Genomic DNA, 23,241 nt, shown 5'->3' with positions numbered 1-23,241 from the left:
GAGACACGAAGTAACAACCAGTGCCAGCCAGCGGTAACAGAACACATTGCAACATAAACTTCGATACTACGATGATTGAAATACGATCTATCTTTATTAGAATCAATATTTCTTATGCCTTGTACAAAATGCGCGTTCCAGGGTACTCGCAACTAAGTCACGCGTTACTCCGGCTCGGGAACGCACAAAAGGCGGGTTGGTTCTTTCATCATTATCTGTCAAACTTGATTTGTAATCGTTTTTACTAACCTCATTATAAATTATTATTTTTTAAGTGGCCGAGAAATATCGTTAATACTCATTTGACGGATATCTTCTTCTTATACTTCTTAGTGTTGGCCTTGTGGCCTGTTTTTCAAGAAAGATTAGCCTCCTGAGAGGTCTATCCATCTTTTTGATGTCTACCCGGAAGTCGTCTCCTAGGGGTTGGCCGTACAATGCAATGTGAGGGAGTCTGGATGGCTCCATTCTCCCCTCGTGTATTTTAAATTTGTGTGAGTGGTGAATTACATCACATAACACCCAAGCTCGAAAAAATCCACAATTAATTATTGTGATCTCACCGTGAATCAATCCCTAAACCCTCCACGCGTGAGGCAAACGTCTTAGCTATACACCACGGGGACTGCCATCTAGGCATCTGCGAGGCTTATGACCTGTCATTGGCAGCTTCAAATAATCACACTTTATGTACATTAATATTTGAAAACCCGATTTGTCATCTTGACAAAATGAAGAGTGGATTTAATTTAGTAGATATCATTCTATGTGTCCACAAACATAACGCTATCGCTACTCAAAATAATGAACTAATGTCGGTCTTTTCTTGTAGGTACCTACTACCTACATAAACTTCAATGAAAACATAAATAGTTTTTCAATGCGATTGAACGTGTGAATTTTTTAAGCATCCACTCGTTTGCGAGTGATTTTGAATAAGTCAGTTTTATGTTTTGTACTTACATAAATATATTTTAACCGTGGCGAATGATAATAAATAGGTGCGTATCTAGGATACCTATTTTACCTTCATCAGAATTTCGATATGGTGATGCAATAAAATAAACAGATGTAATTTATCTCATTGTGGTAAGATTGGGGAAACGCCTTTAATCGTGACCTGTCAATTTCAATTCATGTGTCATTGTGCTATTGCTAAGCGAACATTCGGCTGTCGGAATACTTACGGGAATAAGTTATGGGATTATAGTCGTTTAAATCATTTTGTTGTAAAAATTAAAACGTTATGTACCTATCATTAAACTGTAAAATATACAGCGGTGGTTTACTAGAAGAAAACTGATACCCGGTTGCATTAATAATATTAATGACTATACATATCACTTGATCACAATTGATCTCGACTCTCATGGGGAGTATATAATTATGGCTAATCTAAGGCGATAAAGCAGCTACCTACTTTATTTTTTTACGAAGTAGGTACTAATAGAAATAGGTAGGTACTTAAGGGTGCAAAATAGGCAAACGAGGTATACCCACTGTGGGCGTAACTACTAGCATATAGTAAAGTATTCAAATATTTACGGTAAGAAAAAGTAATCTTAACTACAACCCATCATTTATTTCTCTATGTAATACGTGAACACAGATAATCATACCTAAATATAAGCGAAAACGTTAAAAGTGTAGGCACAATCAAATTTAAAGTCTTCTAAGTACGTTTACTATTAAAAAAACCTTAACACTAATGTTAATAATATCAAAAACATTATATAGCGATTTTTTGTGTATCTGTTCTATCAATTACAGAAACAACTTTAATTTCCATTGATTTTGCCGTGTGTGATTTTCATGTACGGAGTAAACATTTTTATTTTCTGGCAAATGCAAACATTTCTTTAAAATTTTAGGCTGAGGCTACATTGGAGCCGAACGGACATCTCGTCACTTGGGATATGGGATATTGTCTTTTGTGAATCGTTTAACTCTTGTGTGGCTGTGATGTCACACTAGTCGACATAGGATACAAGACTTGATGTATGTCTCTTATTTATTTAAATGATAAACTCGTAATTTTTGTAATCTTCAAATGGACATTTTCACACCGGATTTTGAAAGTAAAATTTATACAACTAAAAAAAATGCTGGATGTTAATACAAACAATATTTATCCTAGCTACGCGAAGAATGAATGCCCGCTAATTCAGCAGCATATCTGTATACGAGAGAACACGAAGATAAAGATCATAACAAAGAAGACCAAAACGCTTCAAACAGATTCAGTCGGTTGATGACAGCGATGGGGGATGCGCGCGCGTAATATGAGCGGCGTATTTATGAGTTTTAATTTATTTTGCTATACCAGGGCTAAATTATATGTTTATTCGCATAAATTATGGAAAAGGAATTATTAAATAGTATGTCTCCATGTTTTTTTTTCAAATGTCTGAACTTTTGAATATTCCGTCCTTTACTTAACTTAACACGATGTTACACCACCGCGCGCGAAGGGACTATTTGCCACGGTCTTTTAAGAGTTAAATACCTAGCTCACGCGTGGTCGCTAGCCTGCTTCCTCGCCTCATTTGCGGCCTAATTTCTACTCGATGTCCTTTTCGATGATTTTTTCTCGAGTACCTACCTACCTACCTAGCCACCGAGTAGGAAACTTTCGTCCAAGGCTCAGGTCCCATTTCGCACACAGAAATGTAGGTATTATTCATTCCGCGTAGGATATTGTTTTGTCCTTCTCCTAAGTAAATAAGTAAACAACTAACGGCACACGGCCAAGCGTTTTTTTAACGTTCCGCAATATGGCGAAGTTGTACGAGTATTTTACGCCCACTAATTTGCATACTTTTACAAACATTCAGCCACGGCGCGCGGCGCACGGATACCTTTCATAGTGTAAATGATGTGTTCTGCACACAATGAAAACAGCTTTTGTATGAAAATATCGCAATTATGAATACAATGGGTACATACGAATATCTGAATTTATTATTATTTCATATTCTAAATAATTTATTCTGCAACCTTGCGTGCTGTTTTTAATCACATTTAAATAATTTTTGTATCAAATGTAATTAAGTAATAACATAGTAGATACATACCTACTAATTTATACCTAAGTAATATTCTAATTAAATATCAATTAGTTGTTCTGTTAATTCGTTTTGAATAATTAATATCACTTAAACAACTATTACAGTTTTTTCAAAATAAGGAAGTATGGCCTCTAAATTCTTAGCGTTCGTTTTAAGTTTTTACAAAAGATTTCCTTACCTTTCTTACTAGAAACTATTTTAACCGTGGGAATGTTTCAGACGAAAAAATGTTATAATATCTAAATGTAAATTTACACACGTTGCGCACACAAAAACTATGAGCTTTATTGGCGTAAAAATACCACCAATTAAAGAACATAATTAACTAAATGTTACTGTATTGTTGTGTTAAGCCGTTTTTTCACTCATCAATTTGGCGTTTCGATGGGCTCCAGCAAAGCGCGTCCATTTTGCCAGTAAATGAATAAATTCGTCGTTTTTGGTTGTTTAATTATTTTGTTAATAATTTCGATACATCGATTAGAAGGCGCATCACTAATGAACTAATGTTGCTATGTAATTAATTTGTTTCCAGGAAAGCAGAACTGGAATGTCGGCGAGGGCGGCGACTTCCGCGATGCGGTTGGTAGCTGTGTGTCTGCTGCTCTCGTCTCTTCACATCACAGATGCAAGAGCAGGTAAGCGATACTTCGCATCGTCAACTTTAAATTACGAATCGAAGTTGCGTGATGCTAGTGCGAAAAATATGATTATTTATTTGTTGACGTTTGGTATTTGATTTGCCCGACTGTACTGTCAAAAAATCTAAATGGTGTAAAATGTAAAACAGGAAATGAGTGCATTTTTATGCCGTAATTATTATTTTGAAGCAGGCAGAATACCTACGTATATTTTCTTTTTCTTCTAAATGTTTGTTGAATAAATTTAATTTATTATATCATTATGTTTTATCTCATCTCTAATCAGAATGCGACAACTTTCATTTTCGTTTGATATGGCCCCACCTTCATTAATTTATGTGCATACTAATGAAAAAATATATTGCAACAGTAAAAACACGTTTTAGTGCAAAAGAGACGTAAAAAAGAATTAAGAATTATAAAATTCCTCGCAATCCAAAATTAATTTTATTAGCTGCTTAAATCGGTCGTTTCGCGGATTATACAAGTTTATTGAGTCGATTAATAAAATAATATTCATATGCCGGTTAAAATATTACAAGTCTCTTACCATAGAATTATAATATAATTCTACGACTCTTACATAAGTAATATGTAATAATCAACCGAGTTGAATATCTGTCTTTGTTCCTTCGATTGTGTGTGAAATAGAACCAGAATTCTCTAAAAGTGTTTTCGACTCGATGGGTGCTCTCAGGTAAAAATCCCGAAAAAGGAAATCAAGTGGAGATAAGTCTGCCTCGGTGTGAAGTGGTGGCAGCGTTCACCTACCATTCTTTAGGCCCTGGGTTCAATTCCTGACTGGGTGGATGTGAAATATCCATTTTAAAGGTGGTTCAAACTACGAAATGTAATCTGTCCCTGGACTGGCACCTTAAGCATTTGGTGTACCAATGTAGTTCCCTATGCACCACTGGGTGCAGAAAAGAGAATGATGATGGTGAGGCATGACATTATTTAATGTCTTTTTTTAAAATTCATATTACAGGCATCAATTTTTGATAATCAGTAACTTTTCACATCTGTATTTCATGAATAATCAATCCATTTCTCATTGCAAGTTTATTTAATTAACGACATCAATGTGTTGAGCATGTAAAAACATTGTGATTAATCGTCTTATCTCTGACGTTTGTGCCTTGATTTTCAGGTTTATGCGAAGTGGAAACTGGCCAATCGAGCATCATTGTTGATATTGAAGAAAGCAGAGGAAATTGTAAGTCTATTGACGTTATAGTGTAATATTAATTATTTATCATAATACGGTAGAACTCTGTTAATCCAAACTCCAGCCACCCGGATTGTCAAATATCTTTTTCGAGAAATTTCCCATTTTAATTTAATTTTTCAATGACGAACTTTAGCCCTGCGGGAAAATGGATACAATAAATGTTTTCTTGCGCGCGGTAAAAATTGGAGCATTAAATTGCACTGCAAAGTTTCTTGAAAATGTAGGAAAAAGATAATAAAAAACGTTTTGATAAAAACGAACTACTTTGAACGACGCCACTGGTTCACATTAATCAACCAATGAGAGAGTTATGGAAGATTTCCGGTTTGCTTGCCGTGAATGAACCAACTGAACTTCCTCGTTAACTTCGCTGGACAGGTTTAATAAGTTATCAATGTGATTCCAATTCGCTGTATTATTTCAAAAGCAATAAAATCTGGAACTTATTAAACGGAACTCATTAATCCATATAGTTGGGGTTTTACTGTGTATATGAATTATATTATTATAATTATTCTGACATCTTTTAAAACATTATTTTTGTATTTTTTGTTAAATTATTTTTTGTTTATTGTATTGAAATAACATTTCCCTAATAGAACTTCATTCAGTTTGGAAGGAATTCATCTAATAGTTTATTATATCATAATTTTTTTTGTATTTTTAAATGTGCCATTTTGTTCTTATCATTTTTTTACTGTAATACATATTTTTTTTAAATCTAATTTATGTATATTTATATTTATGTATCTATATTGTTATTCTTTCTTTCTCTCTCATTTTAAGCATACATAAATAAATATGTATGTTTGTAAATTATAAATATAAATTCAACAAATGTTGATAATGTAGAAAGATATTCAAACTAAGATACAGATTTCTTTTAAATATAGAAATATATTTTGTATTTGCTTATTTTATTTACAATTTTTTTGTATACATTTTGATACATTTTTTATTACATATATTCTATATTTACTAAATCAAAAAAAAGTCATGCATTTACTGTCCGCCTAGTGATCAAAAGGTAGGCGCATTTGCCTACCATGCAAGTGGTATAAGGGTTCGATTCCCCACACGGTCAACATGAAATATTGAGTGAAAAATGTGTTTTTACATCAGAGTAATAATTTGCTCCCGCTTAAAGAGAAGCCCTTTAGCTCTATTGCATAGAACTTCCGTATGGGCAACTCTATTAGCCTATGGCTTGTTATTACTCTAAGGTTTTTACATTGGAATATTTCATAGTCCCTGGACTGGCATTTGAAGTGAACAACTGATCATCTTACCTTCATCTAACAAAAATGATCAAGATACGCTGCCGTCGGTTTACCAATGCAATGCCCTATAATAAAGGTGCGGAAAGAGGATAATAAACAAATCATGAGACATTTACAGCGCTTGTCATTGGCTAGTTCAAGTAATCACTTAACACTATAAAAATGTAAATGTTACAATACATCATTTTTATGTACTTGTTATTCTTCAGATGTTGGACAAGCCACTACACCAGCAGAATTACCAATAGAAGGAGATCCTCTCTCCAATATAGTCCTCGATTTAGTATTTCCCAAGGGAAACCCACTGTTTGTTTTAAACGGGAAAAAGTTGCAGTTATTACAACCCTTGGACAGGGATGCCGATAATCTATCTCACATTGTTTTTCAGGTAACTATACAAGCTGTTTCAGTTTCAATGCATTATAATATTTAAGCAGGTCGCTGATAAGAGAGTAAAATTTATTAACTACCGAAATAAAATAATACATTTGTTATAACCCTCATGAGTTTTGGGTATTTATATTTTGAATAGGAAAAATAACCATACTTTGGCGACTCCAGAATGAATAATATTTGTCTTTGGACATACACCCTATTACTGGTCACACATTCACTCTAATACAGAACACATTAAAATGCAACCATGATTGTTAATTTAAAAAAAAAAAAATATTTTTACAAATTTTGCGAAAAAGTATTTATTGTTTACGATCTTTAACTGCCCTCTTTAGTATAATGTATTTATACTTAACCACTACGTGTATCGTTTGTATTTGCAATATTGTTTAGCCACTCAAGTCAAACATTTCTTATGATAAATGCAATATTTTCTTTATACTGAATTCAATGTTGTGTGAAAATATTACAAATGATAATTATAAAGATGGTCATTCTTTTTATATGTACAAAAATTAATTTAAGATACGAGTAAGTACTTGATTTATTTGACTAATTAACGCTTTCTTCATCTAAAAGCCACTTTCGTGTTACTGCATTATTATTTATTAAAATCATAATTAGTAAAGGCACTAAATTTTAAATAAACAAGTGCATGTGGGTAGTACTTAATATCCATTGTCAAAACTTTCCTCAGATTGAATTTTGCGGGGTATCAAAATTTTTTACAGTAACATTTTTTCATCCTATTTTTATCATTTCCTTTCTTAGTGTTTAATGAAATAAATAAAGTTAAATATATGCTTTTATGTGCTGCTCGCCTTGTGGTTAGCGCAATTGCCTACCATGCATGGTCTCGGGTTTAATTAACAAGAAGATTGACATGAAATATTAATTTTAAAATGTGTGATTACACTGCAACCACAGTCCATTCACTGGCCCCTGAAGCGCAGGATTTGATTACCTCGCCTTCATCGATTAAAAGGACAGAGATACCCTGCATTTTGTGTACCTACCAATGTGATGCTATATGCATTATTAAGTGCTGATAAGGGAATAATGATGTTGTTATGTGCCTAAAATACAAAACCGGTATTTCTTATACATCAACTCTCGCTGCCTCCACCTACCATCTAATCACTTCTCTATAATACCGCAGAGCGTGTGCGGACCAACTACTGCTTCACAAAATTATAACAGGAATAGTTGACTGTGCAGTACTTCTAAGTTCAATAACAATGCATGTGCCAGCCAGGATTTGTAGACGGTACCACCTGTTTCATATATTAATAAATAAAACATCGGATGTTAAAAATGCTTTTTTTCGTATTACTTTTTCAGTGTACAATTCAAAATTTAAAGACATAAACTACACAAATATCACCCTGTCAGATTTAAAATTTACACTAAAAATGCATTATGTAACTTAGTAGACATTATAATAATAAATATGTACATCTCCCTTCCCCTCCTTTTCCTCTCTTCATGCATCCTTATCTTAATCCCACCCAATTTATAATAAATATAATTTATAATAACCTAATTTTAATCGAGTTGTGGTCCTGTGGCTAGAGTCTCGGACTCACGGACCAAAGGTCTGTGGTTCGAATTCCACTCTACCCCAACTTGATTCCCATTTTCTAATAGTGAGTTATTTACAACTCGTTGAAAATGGCCCTCAAAATGAAATATTTGGGTAAATCATAAGAACGCAAACTTTTGAAAAAAAAAAAAAACTTACTGATTTTTTTTATAAAAAAAAGTATTTTCTTTGATTATTAAAAAAGATATACATGAAAATAACATTTTTATGTGAATAAACTTATTTGTATTTATGCAATATGTAATGTATTTTCTTTGCTAATTTTGTATACTTTGTGGAAATCTGTTATTGGTTCTGAGTGTATACACTATATCTGTTTGTTTACTATAAATATGTATGTAGAACTTTTGGTTTCCCAAATAAAATAAAATAAATAAAACCCAAATGTATGTTTGTATAATTTTAGCTGACCTGTGTAGTACGATCAACTAAGAAGAAAAGGACCGTTCCTGTTATAGTGAGGGTATCTGATATTAACGATAATTCGCCAGTATTTATCAACACTCCATATGAAACTACAGTTTCAGAGGTAACCTCAGTCATTATGCTTTTTTATCACATTTAATACAAAAAAAAATATAAAAAATCTTATAAAGTATTTGCCCTAGCAAAATTGAATAAACATTGTAAGGAAATATCACATACTACGAATACTGATAAAAATATATTTAATGGATTTAAAATAATTATTTGTATTTTCAAAAACAATGTGGATATTGTGGAGAAATGTCTTCATACATAAATATAAAAAAGAAATTCAATAAAAAAAGGTTCGTAGAAAAACGCGATGTGTTTGGCCTTGGTTGTTATTCGTAAAATTTCAAATAAACATGAATCGTGACGTATCAGGGGCGTTGCCAATGGAATGACCGTTTTTGCAAGAATTCAAAATTGCAAATTTTAGAGTATTTTTATGCTACTAATACTAAGCAAAATTTTTTTTTTTTACTGGACATTATTTCATAGACCTTTATTACTTTGAAAGTGTAAAAAAAAAGGGATATTTCCCTATTGTAAATAGTCGGCCTCTTGGTGTAATGGTCAGCGCGTTTGCCTACCATGCAAGAGGTCTCGGGTTCGATTCTCGAAATGGTAGATATGAAATAATTATTTAAAAAGGTGTTTTCACACTAGAATACTTCATGGACTGGTACCTGAAGCATAAGACTGATCATCTTACCTTCATGTAACAAAAATGATCAAGATACTCTGCGATTGTTGTACCAATGCAATGCCTTATGCACCATAAGGTATATCGGGTTGTGGTCCCGTGGCTAGTGTATCAGACTCACGGACCAAAGGTCCGTCGTTCGAATCCCACTCTACCCCAACTTGATTCCATTTTCTAATAGTGAGTTATTTACAACTCGTTGAGAATGGCCCTCAAAATTAAATATTTGGGTAAATCATAAGAACGCAAATATTTCTTTTTAAAAAAATAAATAAAAAAGGTGCGGAAAGGGAATGATGATGATAATTAATTGTAAATAGCGATAATTTTAATAAGGTTAAATTATATTCCCTTGAAAATTGTGCACAAAATTTGATATTTCAGTTCAATAATTTAGTGAACTCTAATCAATCAAAATTGAAGCCCTATTTTCAAATTCATGATGATTAAAAAAATATGTACATGTGCGTTATATCTCCATGAGCTTTTATATCATAAAGTTCAAACTATTATATTAGAATTCTAAAGTATCAGGTGATTAATGGTGCTGTTAGTAGAATTACAAACCAAATAGATGGAACAATTTATTATGGAAATAAAAGACAGGGGATACTTTTGACAACATAATATTGGTGTTTACCAGGTGGTAAAACATATTTGTTAATTTCCAGCTCACTCCAATCGGAACCACCATCTTCCACAATATCAAAGCTGTTGATGCAGATGCAGGAGTCAACGGTCTCGCGGAGTATTTCATAGTGGAGGGAGATGGGAAGAGGCTGGGGATAGACTCGGGCATCGGCAATGACCGTATCACGACGGCTGATGGCTACGGCTACTTTGCTATCAATCTCCCTCACCAGGGGCAGGTGACAGTCAACCGGACGCTGGACTACGAAAGGACGCAGAGATACCTTGTGACAATTGTTGCATCTGTGAGTAAAATTGCCAATTTAGTTTTACATATTCAATCTCAATCAATCTCACCCCCGAGAAAAACATTAAGATAGCTATTTTAATGTTAAAAAACGTTTTATTATTATATTACCATGACTAATGTCCTAATAATTTCTCCAGTTACCCTACTCCTTCGTTCACAAGTGTATTTTTCCATATATTACACACCTTTTTATTATTTCCAATTTTACCCATCTTTATCCGTTGTAAGTACATGAATGTTTGATATTAATAAAAATGCTTGTTTCAGGATCGAGCGAGGAATTCTTCAGAAAGGTACTCCAGCACCACAACTCTCACAGTGAACATCAAAGATGACGATGACCAGGATCCATCTTTCATCTACCAGGGGTGCATGCTGCATGATGGAGCATGCATCAATCCTGAGTATTCTTCATTTGTAAGTCAACTCATACCTGATGCAATCTACCATTCAAATTCAATTCATATAAAATGCCCACCTCATGGCCAAGTGCTTAGTGCAGATCCTAAAAATGAAATAAACTATGGAATTATCATAATATACTTGGTCAGTATCTGAAGCATGAGGCGAATAAGACTGATCATCTTCCTGACGATATATAAGTATGCCAACATACATTCTTTGTCTGTCCAATAAAAATAATTGTGAATAATTTTTCAGGTGTCAAGTGGAATACTTGCGGGTACCCTCAACATACTTCCAGAGAAGATCCAGGCTGTGGACATGGACACCATTAACTCTCCCATTCGCTATAGCTTCCAACAAGGGCACCCCACATCCTACAACGACTTTTCGAAATCAATCCTTCTACAGGATCTGTCCGGCAACAGCGCCAAAAAAATAACACCCCCATTACCACACGCGATCAAGGTATCTCTTTGCCTTTCATCGATGTATTACTATTGTTTGATTCAATAACGCCGTATCCATAAAAACTACATCTTATCTACCCATTTCGAATATGTTTGTTTTTCAGGCTGAAGAGATTTCAGATGCTAAAAGGTTTACTACAGCTAAACTGGCAGTGATTATCAAGCCGGTGGATGCCAATCCTCCCGTTCTCACTTCTTCTTCGCCGAAAGGTCTTGTCGATGAAAATGTTCCGATCGGTTCTAAAGTCTTGGATCGCAATGGGAAACCCTTACAACTCACTGTCACTGATGATGACCTGGTAAGATTTTAAGCTATGTTTAGTATTTTTGAAAACATATAAAGATACATATTATATTTGTTTTGATAGCAAATTTAACATATTCCTGTAATAATTTTAGGGTCCAAATGATGTTAAACCTATTTATACCTTTGAACTCACCACAAGTTATTTCCAAATCGATAAAAATGGTGTTTTAGTTGTAAATGAAGAAAATCTCGATCGGGATTCTCCTAGTCCCGGTACTTATCGATTCCAAGTAAGTTATCACTACTTCCTGTGCATTTGTTTTAGTAGCATATATTGTTTTCTATAATTTCTTATATTTAAACCGCATGAGGTTTTTAAGAAACAGTTTTAGAGTAAATGCACTAATTTGATTACAGGTGGTAGCGAGAGAAGCTAACGGTCAAGGAGCTTCCGCACCATTGTCTTTAGAAGTATCTCTAAATGATGTAAATGACAACGCCCCGGTCCTAGTACCACTTCCTCATGTCAAGGTGCCAGCCGGAGAAGGAAGAAGACATGTTGTAAAGGTAAATCAATTGCATTTATTTTCGAAATTATAATAATTAACTATGATGTGTTGTGCTGTCTCCGGCGCCGAAACACAATATGATACATGTCACTCATTTAAGCATTTTATTTTCAGTTTTTTTGTTGCGTATACTAAAGTTTCAGACTGATTTATTTTGTAATTTCAATATTTGCCACTGTTTTCATACATTTATATTTTTAATACATATACTCAAGTGTTTTGTTTTATGATGGTTTTTTTTATATTTCGTTAAAGGCATAAGCCGTTGAATAACTTATTTATTAAATTACTTATTTATGTATTATGTACTAATGCTTTAAAGGTAAATTGTTTTATTTTAGGTTGAAGCAACGGATAATGATTCCGGAGAAAATGCTGTCCTGAAGTACAGTATCTACCACGTGTCTAATAATGGAGCTAGCAAATTTAAGATAGATCCACAAAGTGGAGTTATAGGTAAACAATGTATTTTATTTTATCATTTTTTGCTACATTGTAATTATTCTGCATTTAGTTTTCATATTCAAAATATATGTTTCTATTCTATACGAGGTTAAATGTATTTCCCGTTGATGATACCTATGGAGAGGATGATTGGTCTGTTGAACAGCCTACCAAGAGAGGTGGATCTTTTCCATTATAGGATTACTAGTTTTTGACTGTTCCTCTCTAATTATGTATTGTAAAGTAAATTGGTGATTTAGTTGTCTTTGTTTTTTTATGGTTTTTATCTAAATATTCTAATGTAAGTTGTAATTGGTAAGTGTGCTGTAATATACATGTAAACTTTAAATAAATGTGCAGTTTGCGAACAGATGAATTATTGATATTAATTATAATTGGTACTAATTTTGCGTTTGCTGAAACATCCCATTACAATCACACCATGTTTTGTCCTCAATTAGAGACTGTTGGCAAACTGGATGCAGGAGAGCAGTACAGTATAACGGTTCAAGCTCAGGACGTCGGCGGTCTGTCAACTCAGGGTATTGTGGAAGTCAGTATCACCCCTGGCCCCAACACGCGCCCCCCCATATTTGAGCGGAACATCTACGAGGTCCAAGTTTCAGAAGGGGCGAGCATCAATTCCACTGTCGCTACGCTAACCGTAAGCCAAAACAATACCATTTTAGTTAGTCACATTTCTTTAAAACGTTATTTTAAAAAGTTTTTTTTAATTCTAGGAAAATCTGTATTTATTTAATTAAAACTTTTCTTACAGGAAATAAATAGTTTTTCCTTTAGCTTGACTTTTCTGAAAAGAAACAATAGAAAGCATCGGGAATTATAATATAAGTGATTTTATGAAGTCACTTAATTGTTACTATGTGGGCCTAGTGGGTATTATAATGATTCGCCTTCAATTTCAAAAAGTTAGATTAGAATAACTGAAAAGTTTGTTTTATTTGTTAAACGGCTTACGAACAATAGATTAAATAGCAAATAAATTTACTCACAAATGCTTAACTATTCGAGAATAGCGATGAAATTAGTAATCTTTTTGAATTGCTAATTCTCACCAACAAAAACAATGTTTTGCAATAATTACAAAAATCATGAATACTCGCATCAAATTAGCTCTGTATTAAGATGGCTAATTAAGAATTCTCATTGGCTGTTGCAATGAAGAAAAAACAGTGTTGCGATGAAGAAAAATTAAGGAAATATTTTTCCTGTTGTAATAATGTACCCTGTGTTACACTGTTCCCCATCTGACCCTACATAGTAAACTCCTCAATAATTAAGAGGAAACGCAATCTCACTTTTTGTCCTACAAACGTATTCCATATTTTTTCCCTGGATTATGGCACTAAAGCAATGTATTTTTTACACACTATTTATTTATGACCTTTTTTACATCAATGATAATATTCCCTCACTGGGGTGTCCCGTACCGACGGAGACATTTTATATAATTTTGAAACATGCCTTATTAAACATAAATTAATCATAATATCAAATACATATAAAACATAATAAAAACAGATAAAACTCACAAATAAAAACATCTTTCTACCTATTTGGCCTGATCCACTCATCAATCCGTTCTCACTGCGCATCCCACCTCCATCATCCATTTCTTAATGGTGATTTTTATGGACAATGGAAGTAGGTTGTACACTTTAATGGAGAAGTAGACCAATCCTCTTTGACCGAAAGTTGTGATCATTTTGCTATTTTGATAAATTGTTTCTAATGGGTGCTAGGACCATCCAAAAACCCAAAAAAGTGCCCAGTTTTATCTGCCGTCTTTGGACGTATGGTAAACAAATATAATAAATTAATTTGAAAAATGGAAAATGTACCGACACAGAAAATTTTGTTCTCATAATCTCGCTTTAAAAAAAGTAAATTTGTTTGATTTTGGGCGGAAAACGGGACTACGAAATGTTGATTTTAGCAGGCATTTGTGAGAGAGTGTCAGAAAAACAATTTTCAAATTTCTATTTATCAAAATTGTCTGGAATCGCAGATCCACTTAATGGATAGGTTTTCAAGAACATGATTTATGTATAAAAGAGTTAATCGATGATAAATATGTCTTTTAGGCTGTGGATCCCGAGAATGACCCAATAACTTATTCCATCGTATCAGGGAATGACTTGAGACAATTCTCAATCGGAAGTAATAACGGAATTATCACAGTCATCAGAAAACTTGACAGAGAAGACCTGACCAGCTACCAACTGGTAAGATTTCACGATCTATTCTTTATTTGACCAAAAAAGTAGGTAATTAATCTCATTTCAAGCCTCTTGTATTCTGTGTGTAATATAATCTACTGTATAAGTGTTTATTATGTATCCAGGGGGATGAAGAATTCAATTCTGTTTGTGCAATAGAATCAAAGCCCTGGATGGGTGTTTTTGACTATGTTGATGACTATAAGTGATCAATTAATTTAATATTACATATTTTATTTTATGTAACTGGAGGTTTTGATTTATGTAATGATGTCTACATTTAATAAAATGATTTGAATAATTTTGCTTTAGCTTGTGAGAGCGGAAGATGCCGGGAAGTTAGCCACAACAGCAACTGTCAATATCAAAGTAACAGATATCAATGACAAAAATCCCGAGTTTACTGAAAGTGATGTGCCATATAACTTCAAAGTTAAAGAAGGTAAAGTTTCGCATTACTATTTCAGTAACCAGAATGTAATTATATTCTATTAAGTATGTTTATTGTATTCGAGAAATTTATTAAGTGGAAAGGAAGCAAAATTTTTATTTTTTTAATATTTTTTTTACAAATGTGTATTTATTTTCAGGAATGCCAAACGCAATAATTGGAAAAGTGCACGCGACTGACTTAGACGATGGTATCAATGCCCAAGTAACATACTTTATCCCTGGGAATATTCCTTTCAAAATCAATAATCAGTCTGGTGAAATCTCAACCAAAACTGCACTCGACTATGAAACTAAAAACGTAAGTATGATTTACATCAGCATTAAAATTTCCAATCCTAAATTGGAAATCAAATAGCAATGCTATGTTTCCAGCCACATCCTCGGGAGACCACTGGTTAAACCTGAGGATGTTAGAGCACTCGCTCCCTAACTTATAGCCCGATACTTTAAGGATCTGGGCTTGCAGAAGTAGATTTAGCAATATGAGAACACTCAACCTCCACTTAGTGGCCAGGCTTTTTAAAAACTCGGACTTGGGGGGCGAGAACTAATTTATGGGGACCCGTCACAATAGATCTACACAGGTCGCAGTGACATCAGGAGCTTATGTTGCTCTGATCCCTATTCTTCAGAATAAGAATAGGGATTTAAATCAGCATTTCAACATTTCCATTTCTAAATTTGAACCATACAATGTTTTCAAATAAAAAGTTATTTAATTTGCATTATTTTCAAGCGAATGCATTATTAATAGATAAAATATTATTTTCCAGGAATATTCGTTTGTTGTGACTGCCAAAGATGGCGCTCCTGAACCTCGTCTCGGTACGGCTACTGTTACAGTACAGGTGCAAGATGTGCCCGATGAAGTTCCATTCTTCAAGAAGACCTCCCAAAGAGTGGCTGTTCCCGAAAATATTGCTGATTTCCTGGTCACCCAAGTCACGGTTAGTTTTAAAAATCTTTTCTATCAAGGGACAAAATGTGTTTGTATTTTTTTTTATCCTCTCTTTATAAAACAAAATCCAAGTACTTTCTTTTGGATTTAATTGTAAGCCCTTCTACCATTCTGTAATAATTACAACCATAATTTCCAAAAAAAAGTCATTCTGACTATCTCTGATGACACTATTGCTACCTACATGGATATTTGTTTTTAGCGAAAACCATCGCCACATCCAGCATCCCTTTCAACAACTCATTAAATATTTCAAGTCCTTTACGGTACAGATTGTTGTCTTGATTAATAATACAGTGACAGATTCTTGATTTTTTTGAAATAGCAACTCTTCATCGAGCATATTTGATAAGATTTTTAACCTAGATTTATTGTGTAGGGATAAGTGCATTTCTTATTTTTTAAATTCTTGTAGGCTGAAGATCCAGACACCTTTAAAGAGATTACATACATCATCAAGCAAGGAAACACTGAGATGTTCTCCATTGACAGGAAGACTGGTGTTGTCAAAACTATCAGCGGGTTAGACTATGAACGGGAAAACATGTATATCCTGATTATTGGAACAGAAGAAAATGATTCCACAGTTGAAGGGTCTATCACCAAAGTTACTATAGATGTAGAGGTAAGAAGATTCGAATTGAAATACTTTAGTTTATTAATATACGGTTCATCCATTTTTAAAATTGTGACTATTAAGTCCAATATCTGCAACAATACCGCTGGACCAAAGTACAAAACAAAATTTAGAAACCAACTACATATTATCCTCGTGCAAACCATACTCGTTATCATAGTTTGCTCACCAAAGACCAGATTAATGACTCACAATTAAGAGAAGGTCGACATAAAGAATTGTTTTGAACTGGGTTTTGTTTATGTTTTTTCACAGTTTTACTAAAATTGTTTTCTTGGACTTGCAGTAAGACTAGTTTTAAGTTACAAATTATTAAATTGCGCTGCAATTAGTGCACTAATGCAGTGCCCTGTGCAGCATCAGGTATCGATGGAGGGGGATAATGATGATGATAAAAGCACAAATATAACCATTTGGTTCACTGTCGGGTAATTCTTCTCTGGTATAAAATGGTTGTGTTAAACAGCTGAATTTATATTTATAATATCAACTGCCTAAGCCATTTACAACAATTACATGTAAACAAATATTTGCGAATAGAAACTGCACAAATAGAATATAAGCTAAGACAAAATAACAGAAATAAAATGATTGTACACAGTCTATATTAAAATATATATTATCATTGAATATAGACAGAACCCATACAATCGACATTATAATCTTCAAGCTAAGCCGTGCTAGTCTTCCAAAATCCCTTATTCTATTAATGATGAAGAGATCTACTTTCGCTTTTCAGCGGGAAGATGTATCCCAATGAACTCCAAATTATGTGAAGAATTGACTAACCTACACATTCTGTACAATTTTCTTCTTCTTCGGCCTTGTGGCTTTCTCCACTGCTGGATAGAGACCTCTTCCAAACATTATCACTCTTTTCTATCCCTCACTTTTTTCATCCATGTTCTACCGGCTATCGAGGCAATGCTGTTGACCCATATTTTTTGTAGCCTTTCAACACCTCTTTTGTTTGCCGGACATTGGGGTATGAAATCCAGTTGCTTTTAGAAAATTTGATCATTGAACATTAAATTTTGACTGCTGGTGGGAACATAATAAGAATTTGCTTTTCTTTTCTAGGATCGTAACGACCTCCCTCCTACATTCACGACCGTCCCGCGGCCGATCACGCTGGATGACGAGGTGCCCATCGGTGCGACGGTCACCACGGCGGTGGCCACAGACAGCGACGGCACTGCCCCCAACAACAAGGTGCGCTACCAACTGGTGGGCCGGGACTCCGCTCACAAGTACTTCCAGCTGGACCCCGACACGGGCGTGCTGAGGATCAGGGATGACCTGAGGAAGGAGGTCACCAGTGAATATCAAGTAAGACCACCATAAAATGAATTTTTGTACATATATCCGTTTTGTTGAATCAATCAACCTTTCAAAAACAAATCAATAAAATTTTAAAAATGCTATGTTCTTTAATATTCTGTATCCTTAACAAATATAAAGGTGAATTAGTTCTATTTTTAAATTATCTCATACCTTATCTTCTGTATGATTCCATTAATAAACAAAAATAAATCTCTGGCTTTGATCTAAAAGGGCCAGTGTCAAATGTTTATTTTTTATTTCCAACATTTTGTCGAGAGATGATATCAATTTTTAAAAATGCATTTGTTTATTTCTTTAATTTAATGTACAATACAGCAGAACTGCTAATTACGCTATTCATATATGATTAGTATTTACAAAAACATGTTTTAAAAAAAGTCCACATTAGATTAATAAGTATTTAACTATTTTATTTACACATTCATCATTATCCAATAAGTCAAACGCCACAAAATGGCGATAAAATTACTCTTTGTATATTTTGTAGTATATCTCTTGCAACAACTCTCAGTATATTGCATTTTAGATAAGCCACAGAAATATAAATAATCAAAGTAATTGATTTTAAAAATATTTCATTCAAAAAATTAAAAGTGTTTCTTGGCGTTTCCTAATACTATGCAAATAAAATTATTTAAAATAATCTTATCCATGTACATCAGTAACAATTTCAGCTCTTTTGCTTTATAAAAATCAGCAGTACACTAATCGAAATCTGTCATAATATAAAAGGGCAACATTTAAAATATAAATAATTAAAACAATCGAGACACTCATTGGCAATCATATAAAATTATGTTACATACAACCACTAACTTTATAAAAAAAAAATGTACTATTTTAAACTACTGAATGTAGGGTCCAAAAATAATAAGTTAACTTTAAAGTCAAGTTATTTATAAAAAATACAGAATTCATATTTGTATATTTTTTTAGGTCGATATCCAAGCCTATGATTTGGGTGAGCCGCAGTTATCCAGTATGAGTACGCTCAATGTTTATGTCAGACATGTTGCTACTGTCCCACCAGAGGTAAGAAAAAAAATTTTTAGGCAAATAAAAAAATCTAACAAAAGAAATCAATAACCTTTCTCAAAAAAGAATTATCTGTGAATCCATATGTAAGATATTGGCTTTTGTACAGGGTACAGGTGCTTTTTTGTTTTGTGATGCTATAACCTTACAATTTCACTTCCTGGCATTTTATAATGTTATTTTTTTCTTGCAGATTGGGTTGAGCTTTGCAGATACATCGTATACAGAGGAAATCCCCGAGAATGCCACGGCACACACACTACTCAAGACCATTATTATTATTAACCAGAGAGCACACAGTGAAAATATTCCTCTTAAATGCGAAATCACTAAGGGCAACGAAGAAGGTAATTGTTACAATTCAGTTTTTGCATTGGCGTGGCCTTGCTAAATAACCACACTCTAGGAAGATAAAAAAAATCAATTCAATTCTACTATTTTCGAGTACTCATTAAAGTCAAACAAGAACTAATAAAATGTGTAATCATAGATTTTTTTAGAACTTTATGTTTGTGCAATTTGTTTTAATTATCAGTTTCTGTTAGATATAGATAAATATCATATCAGGGGCTCAATGCATTGCTGTCAGCATTTCTGAGTTAACCAATAAAAACACTTACATATTTGGACCCTCCTCCATGAAGAATACGAATAAAAAAGTCACGATGCATTCAAATCATAATATTATGATGTCGACTTGTCTTTTTGTAACATTCGTGGAGAAGGTGTGTTTTTAATGGTTAACTCAAAAATGGCGGTTTTTAAGTCACCTAGTTATAGCATTGGGCTCACACATTGAACCACACAACAATTGAAAGAGTTTAATTTATTAGGGACCTTGGCGTATTTTTTGGTGATAAACATACATTTACCAAACATATTGACTAGATCTCAAATGAGGCGCTAAGTATGTTGGGATTTATTTGCAGGGTTTTTGGCAAATTTGAACATATCACACCATTCAAGTCACTTTATGGCTCCCCGATGAGAAGTCGTTAAAAATATATTTCTCCAGTCTGGTCGCCCCATTACAGTGTACATTCTGATTCACTTGAGCGCGTCCGGAAGAAATTTCTAAAATACACTAATTTTAAACTACATATTCCAGCTGTTTTATTTAATTATAATCAATATTACTTAATAAAGTGATAAATTCATTCATTGAGTGTCCACATTTGCTGGAGTCGGTGTGTTTCCGTGTACCTGGTCGGCATACCCGCCATAGATTTCCTTTTTGTTCTGCAAGTTCTAGGACTGACTATCACATGCACTCGCCTATCCCTAGGCTCCACAGATATGGTAATCAGTGTGAGGACAAGGCTGATATATTTGGTTCTGGACTTGATAGTTATAAAAAGAGTCCAATTTCTTTTTTTCTCTCGAAATATAATTCTTAAACTTTTTTCCATGTTTATTTATTTTTCTTTTTTGCTTTTTCATATTTATGTACATATTTTGTGAATATTTTTGGTTACTTGTGTGAATTTACTTGTTACTACTGTATAGTTTTGCAATTTTATCATTTTTATTATGTATTTATGTATGTATATATATTTTAAAGGCAATTTATGCCGTTTGTGTTAATTTTTTTATTTTTAAATTCTATATTAAGTAGGTTGTGTCATTGAACTGTGTAAAAAGATTATGCTTGAAAAATTTAAGACACCAGCTCTATGGATACATAAAATGATCTCAATCTTCAAGCCACATTTCCTTCCACCTCTAAATGTTTTTTAAAAAAAATTGAGAGATGCAAGACAGCTGTCAGCCCTCCTCGTAAAATGGAAATACACCCTTTATATGTCTGAATGTTGTAAATAATGTTTTTTTTCAGGGTTGTTCTACGCCGTGATGACCGATGACAAGAACTGCGCCATATACCTGATAGCGCCCCGGCTGGACTACGAGAATCAGACGGAGTACCACCTGGAGGTACACCTGGACTCCCTACAGGGGCTGGTGAACCCTGACCGCAGCTACGCGAGCCTGCGGTTGCACGTAGCGGATGTCAATGACAACTCGCCGCACTTTGTGTTCCCCGCGCAGCCCGGCCTGAAGGGGGCCAGGAACAAGTACTACGCTGTGGTCACCAAGGATGTGGATCTCGACTCCAATATTATCCAAGTTCAGGTAAACACACTATATACAAAAATGTATATTGTTAATAAGCGGCCTCTGTGGTGTGGTTAAGATGCTCGACTCACACATGGAAAGTTCCGGGTTCGATTCTCGGTGAGAATACAAAATTTCATTATAATTATGAAAATACGTATTTAATTTAATTCCATTTATAATTTTCATCAGTGACCAGGTTTTGTCAAGACTGACATCACCAGACCGACCAGTCTGACGAATTGAATTAAACTAAATGTGTATTTTTATCGTTATAATTAAAATGCGGTTCCACCAAGAAATGTCAGTAAAAAAACTCAATCTAACAAAAATTAAATGTGATTCTCCTCAAGCCTGGGTGTTTTGTATTAAAATTTACCACTGTAATTGGGCCTCCTGGCCTGTTGTGGAGCCAAAAAAAGGATCCTCTTCACTGGTTATCCCAGTGAGGACCCATTCTTTTTACCTGTCACCCCACCTCTACCAATGAACATTCAATTATTTAATTACTAAAAACATTAAATTTGTTAAAACTTAACAATAGAAGAAAAATTATAGACCTTTTAAATTTATTCAAAACTGTAAATTCAATATGGGATTGCCCTGAACTATTATCTCTCATCAACTTCAGGGTTTCCTGGAAGAATGACTAGACAGGTGCGACCGTTTTGTAACAACAATTCACGGACAGTGTATACTTGTAATGCCGTATTAAATAGACTTCATGAACTCGGCAATAGTAATTCCCACGTATCTGATATATTTAGTGTAGGGTATTGCTTCTATAGAACAAACCTTTCGAACTTTTTCAAAGATGGTGAATGGTAATTATATTTATTTATTCATGCATTTCATAATATATACAGTTTTTTGTTCACTTTGCCCAGCTTTATGAAACAGTACTTATGATTTTTTTGTTGTATTACTGTAGAATGTTTTATTATTTAATTTTGTTTTTTACATTTATTCTTGAATTGTTTAAACTTTCTACTGAATATGCTGTATTATTTTTAGGTTAATTTTTTAAATATAAATATTGTATAATTTTTTGTATAAATCTTGGGTATAAAGAAATTTATGTTTATAAAAAAAAAAAATATATTAATCCAAATATATTAGTATTAAAAGACAGATTTGCCGTTTATGTTAATAAAATAAAATAAAAATAAAATAAAATATTTCACTGTCCCTGGACTGGCACCTGAAGCATAAGACTAATCACCTCACCTTCGTGTAACAGATTATTGAGATATGCAGTGTCCTACACGATAAGGAAATGATGGTTATTTAAAATGTTATTCCTTCTATCATAAAATATGGACTTGTGCCTTAACGCCGTTCGATAGACGTATATGTATTTTATTGTTTTAAAGCGTGAAAAATAAAATTATTTTACGAGCGTGTGCGAGCATAATATGACTAATTCAAGGACTTTAAACATGTAGATAAAAAAATCATTTATACTGATACTCCATTCGTTCATTTGCAGGCAAAGGACTTGGACAGTGGAAATTTTGGAAGAATTCAGTACAAAGAATCCTCGTGGAGTAATTCTGCGCAGGATTATTTCAATATAGATTCTAAATCTGGAGTCATTAAGAATTCCAAGACCTTTGAAAGTGTTTCGCAAGAACAACTGCCGTTTGTTTTGAACGTTGCCGCACGAGACAATCCCGGATCCCGGAGTGACTATTCCACAGCCATTGCTCCCGTGATTGTAAGTTCAACCTTAATATCTTTACATACTTTTTGAATCCCATATTATTTATGTTAATTAGAGTTCAATAAACGATCTTTACAGTCATGGTTTGAAATATGACCAAATATGTAAATTTATAATAGCGATATTTTGATATTTCATAATATGTTTGTAAATTATTTAATACTTATTTGTTTTTGGGTAAAAAGGCACACTTTTTCGATACCTTTTGATTAAAAAAAAAAATTACTTTTGATAAAAAAAGACTATCATAAGATCTACTCATCAAACCTCGCTCCCA

The 23,241-nt window shown here is 33.5% G+C and overlaps 1 protein-coding gene across 1 annotated transcript in view; it reads left to right on the top strand.

The window, feature by feature from the left end:
* The window catches only part of Cad99C (cadherin 99C), a 245,432-nt gene that overhangs the window by 215,621 nt on the left and 6,570 nt on the right, over nucleotides 1–23,241 (top strand). Inside the window, exons 3-24 of the mRNA XM_088236007.1 lie at nucleotides 3,604–3,706; nucleotides 4,860–4,925; nucleotides 6,430–6,608; nucleotides 8,626–8,748; nucleotides 10,062–10,325; nucleotides 10,598–10,747; nucleotides 10,991–11,200; nucleotides 11,307–11,501; nucleotides 11,602–11,739; nucleotides 11,867–12,016; nucleotides 12,360–12,474; nucleotides 12,924–13,126; nucleotides 14,568–14,708; nucleotides 15,015–15,144; nucleotides 15,293–15,453; nucleotides 15,929–16,102; nucleotides 16,529–16,738; nucleotides 17,831–18,079; nucleotides 19,031–19,126; nucleotides 19,323–19,476; nucleotides 20,964–21,259; nucleotides 22,731–22,958. Of these exons, the coding sequence (XP_088092133.1) occupies nucleotides 3,619–3,706; nucleotides 4,860–4,925; nucleotides 6,430–6,608; nucleotides 8,626–8,748; nucleotides 10,062–10,325; nucleotides 10,598–10,747; nucleotides 10,991–11,200; nucleotides 11,307–11,501; nucleotides 11,602–11,739; nucleotides 11,867–12,016; nucleotides 12,360–12,474; nucleotides 12,924–13,126; nucleotides 14,568–14,708; nucleotides 15,015–15,144; nucleotides 15,293–15,453; nucleotides 15,929–16,102; nucleotides 16,529–16,738; nucleotides 17,831–18,079; nucleotides 19,031–19,126; nucleotides 19,323–19,476; nucleotides 20,964–21,259; nucleotides 22,731–22,958 (3,720 nt within the window). The 5' untranslated portion in view covers nucleotides 3,604–3,618. The remainder of the gene's footprint in view (nucleotides 1–3,603; nucleotides 3,707–4,859; nucleotides 4,926–6,429; nucleotides 6,609–8,625; nucleotides 8,749–10,061; nucleotides 10,326–10,597; nucleotides 10,748–10,990; nucleotides 11,201–11,306; nucleotides 11,502–11,601; nucleotides 11,740–11,866; nucleotides 12,017–12,359; nucleotides 12,475–12,923; nucleotides 13,127–14,567; nucleotides 14,709–15,014; nucleotides 15,145–15,292; nucleotides 15,454–15,928; nucleotides 16,103–16,528; nucleotides 16,739–17,830; nucleotides 18,080–19,030; nucleotides 19,127–19,322; nucleotides 19,477–20,963; nucleotides 21,260–22,730; nucleotides 22,959–23,241) is intronic.

This window comes from Micrasema longulum, unplaced genomic scaffold, assembly GCF_059751315.1.
Source record: "Micrasema longulum isolate JH-2025_06_02 unplaced genomic scaffold, ASM5975131v1 h1tg001491l, whole genome shotgun sequence".
In the NCBI taxonomy this organism is placed as follows: domain Eukaryota; kingdom Metazoa; phylum Arthropoda; class Insecta; order Trichoptera; family Brachycentridae; genus Micrasema; species Micrasema longulum.
The sequence above is the reverse complement of the archived record's forward strand: the minus strand, read 5'-3'. Positions and strand labels throughout refer to the sequence as shown.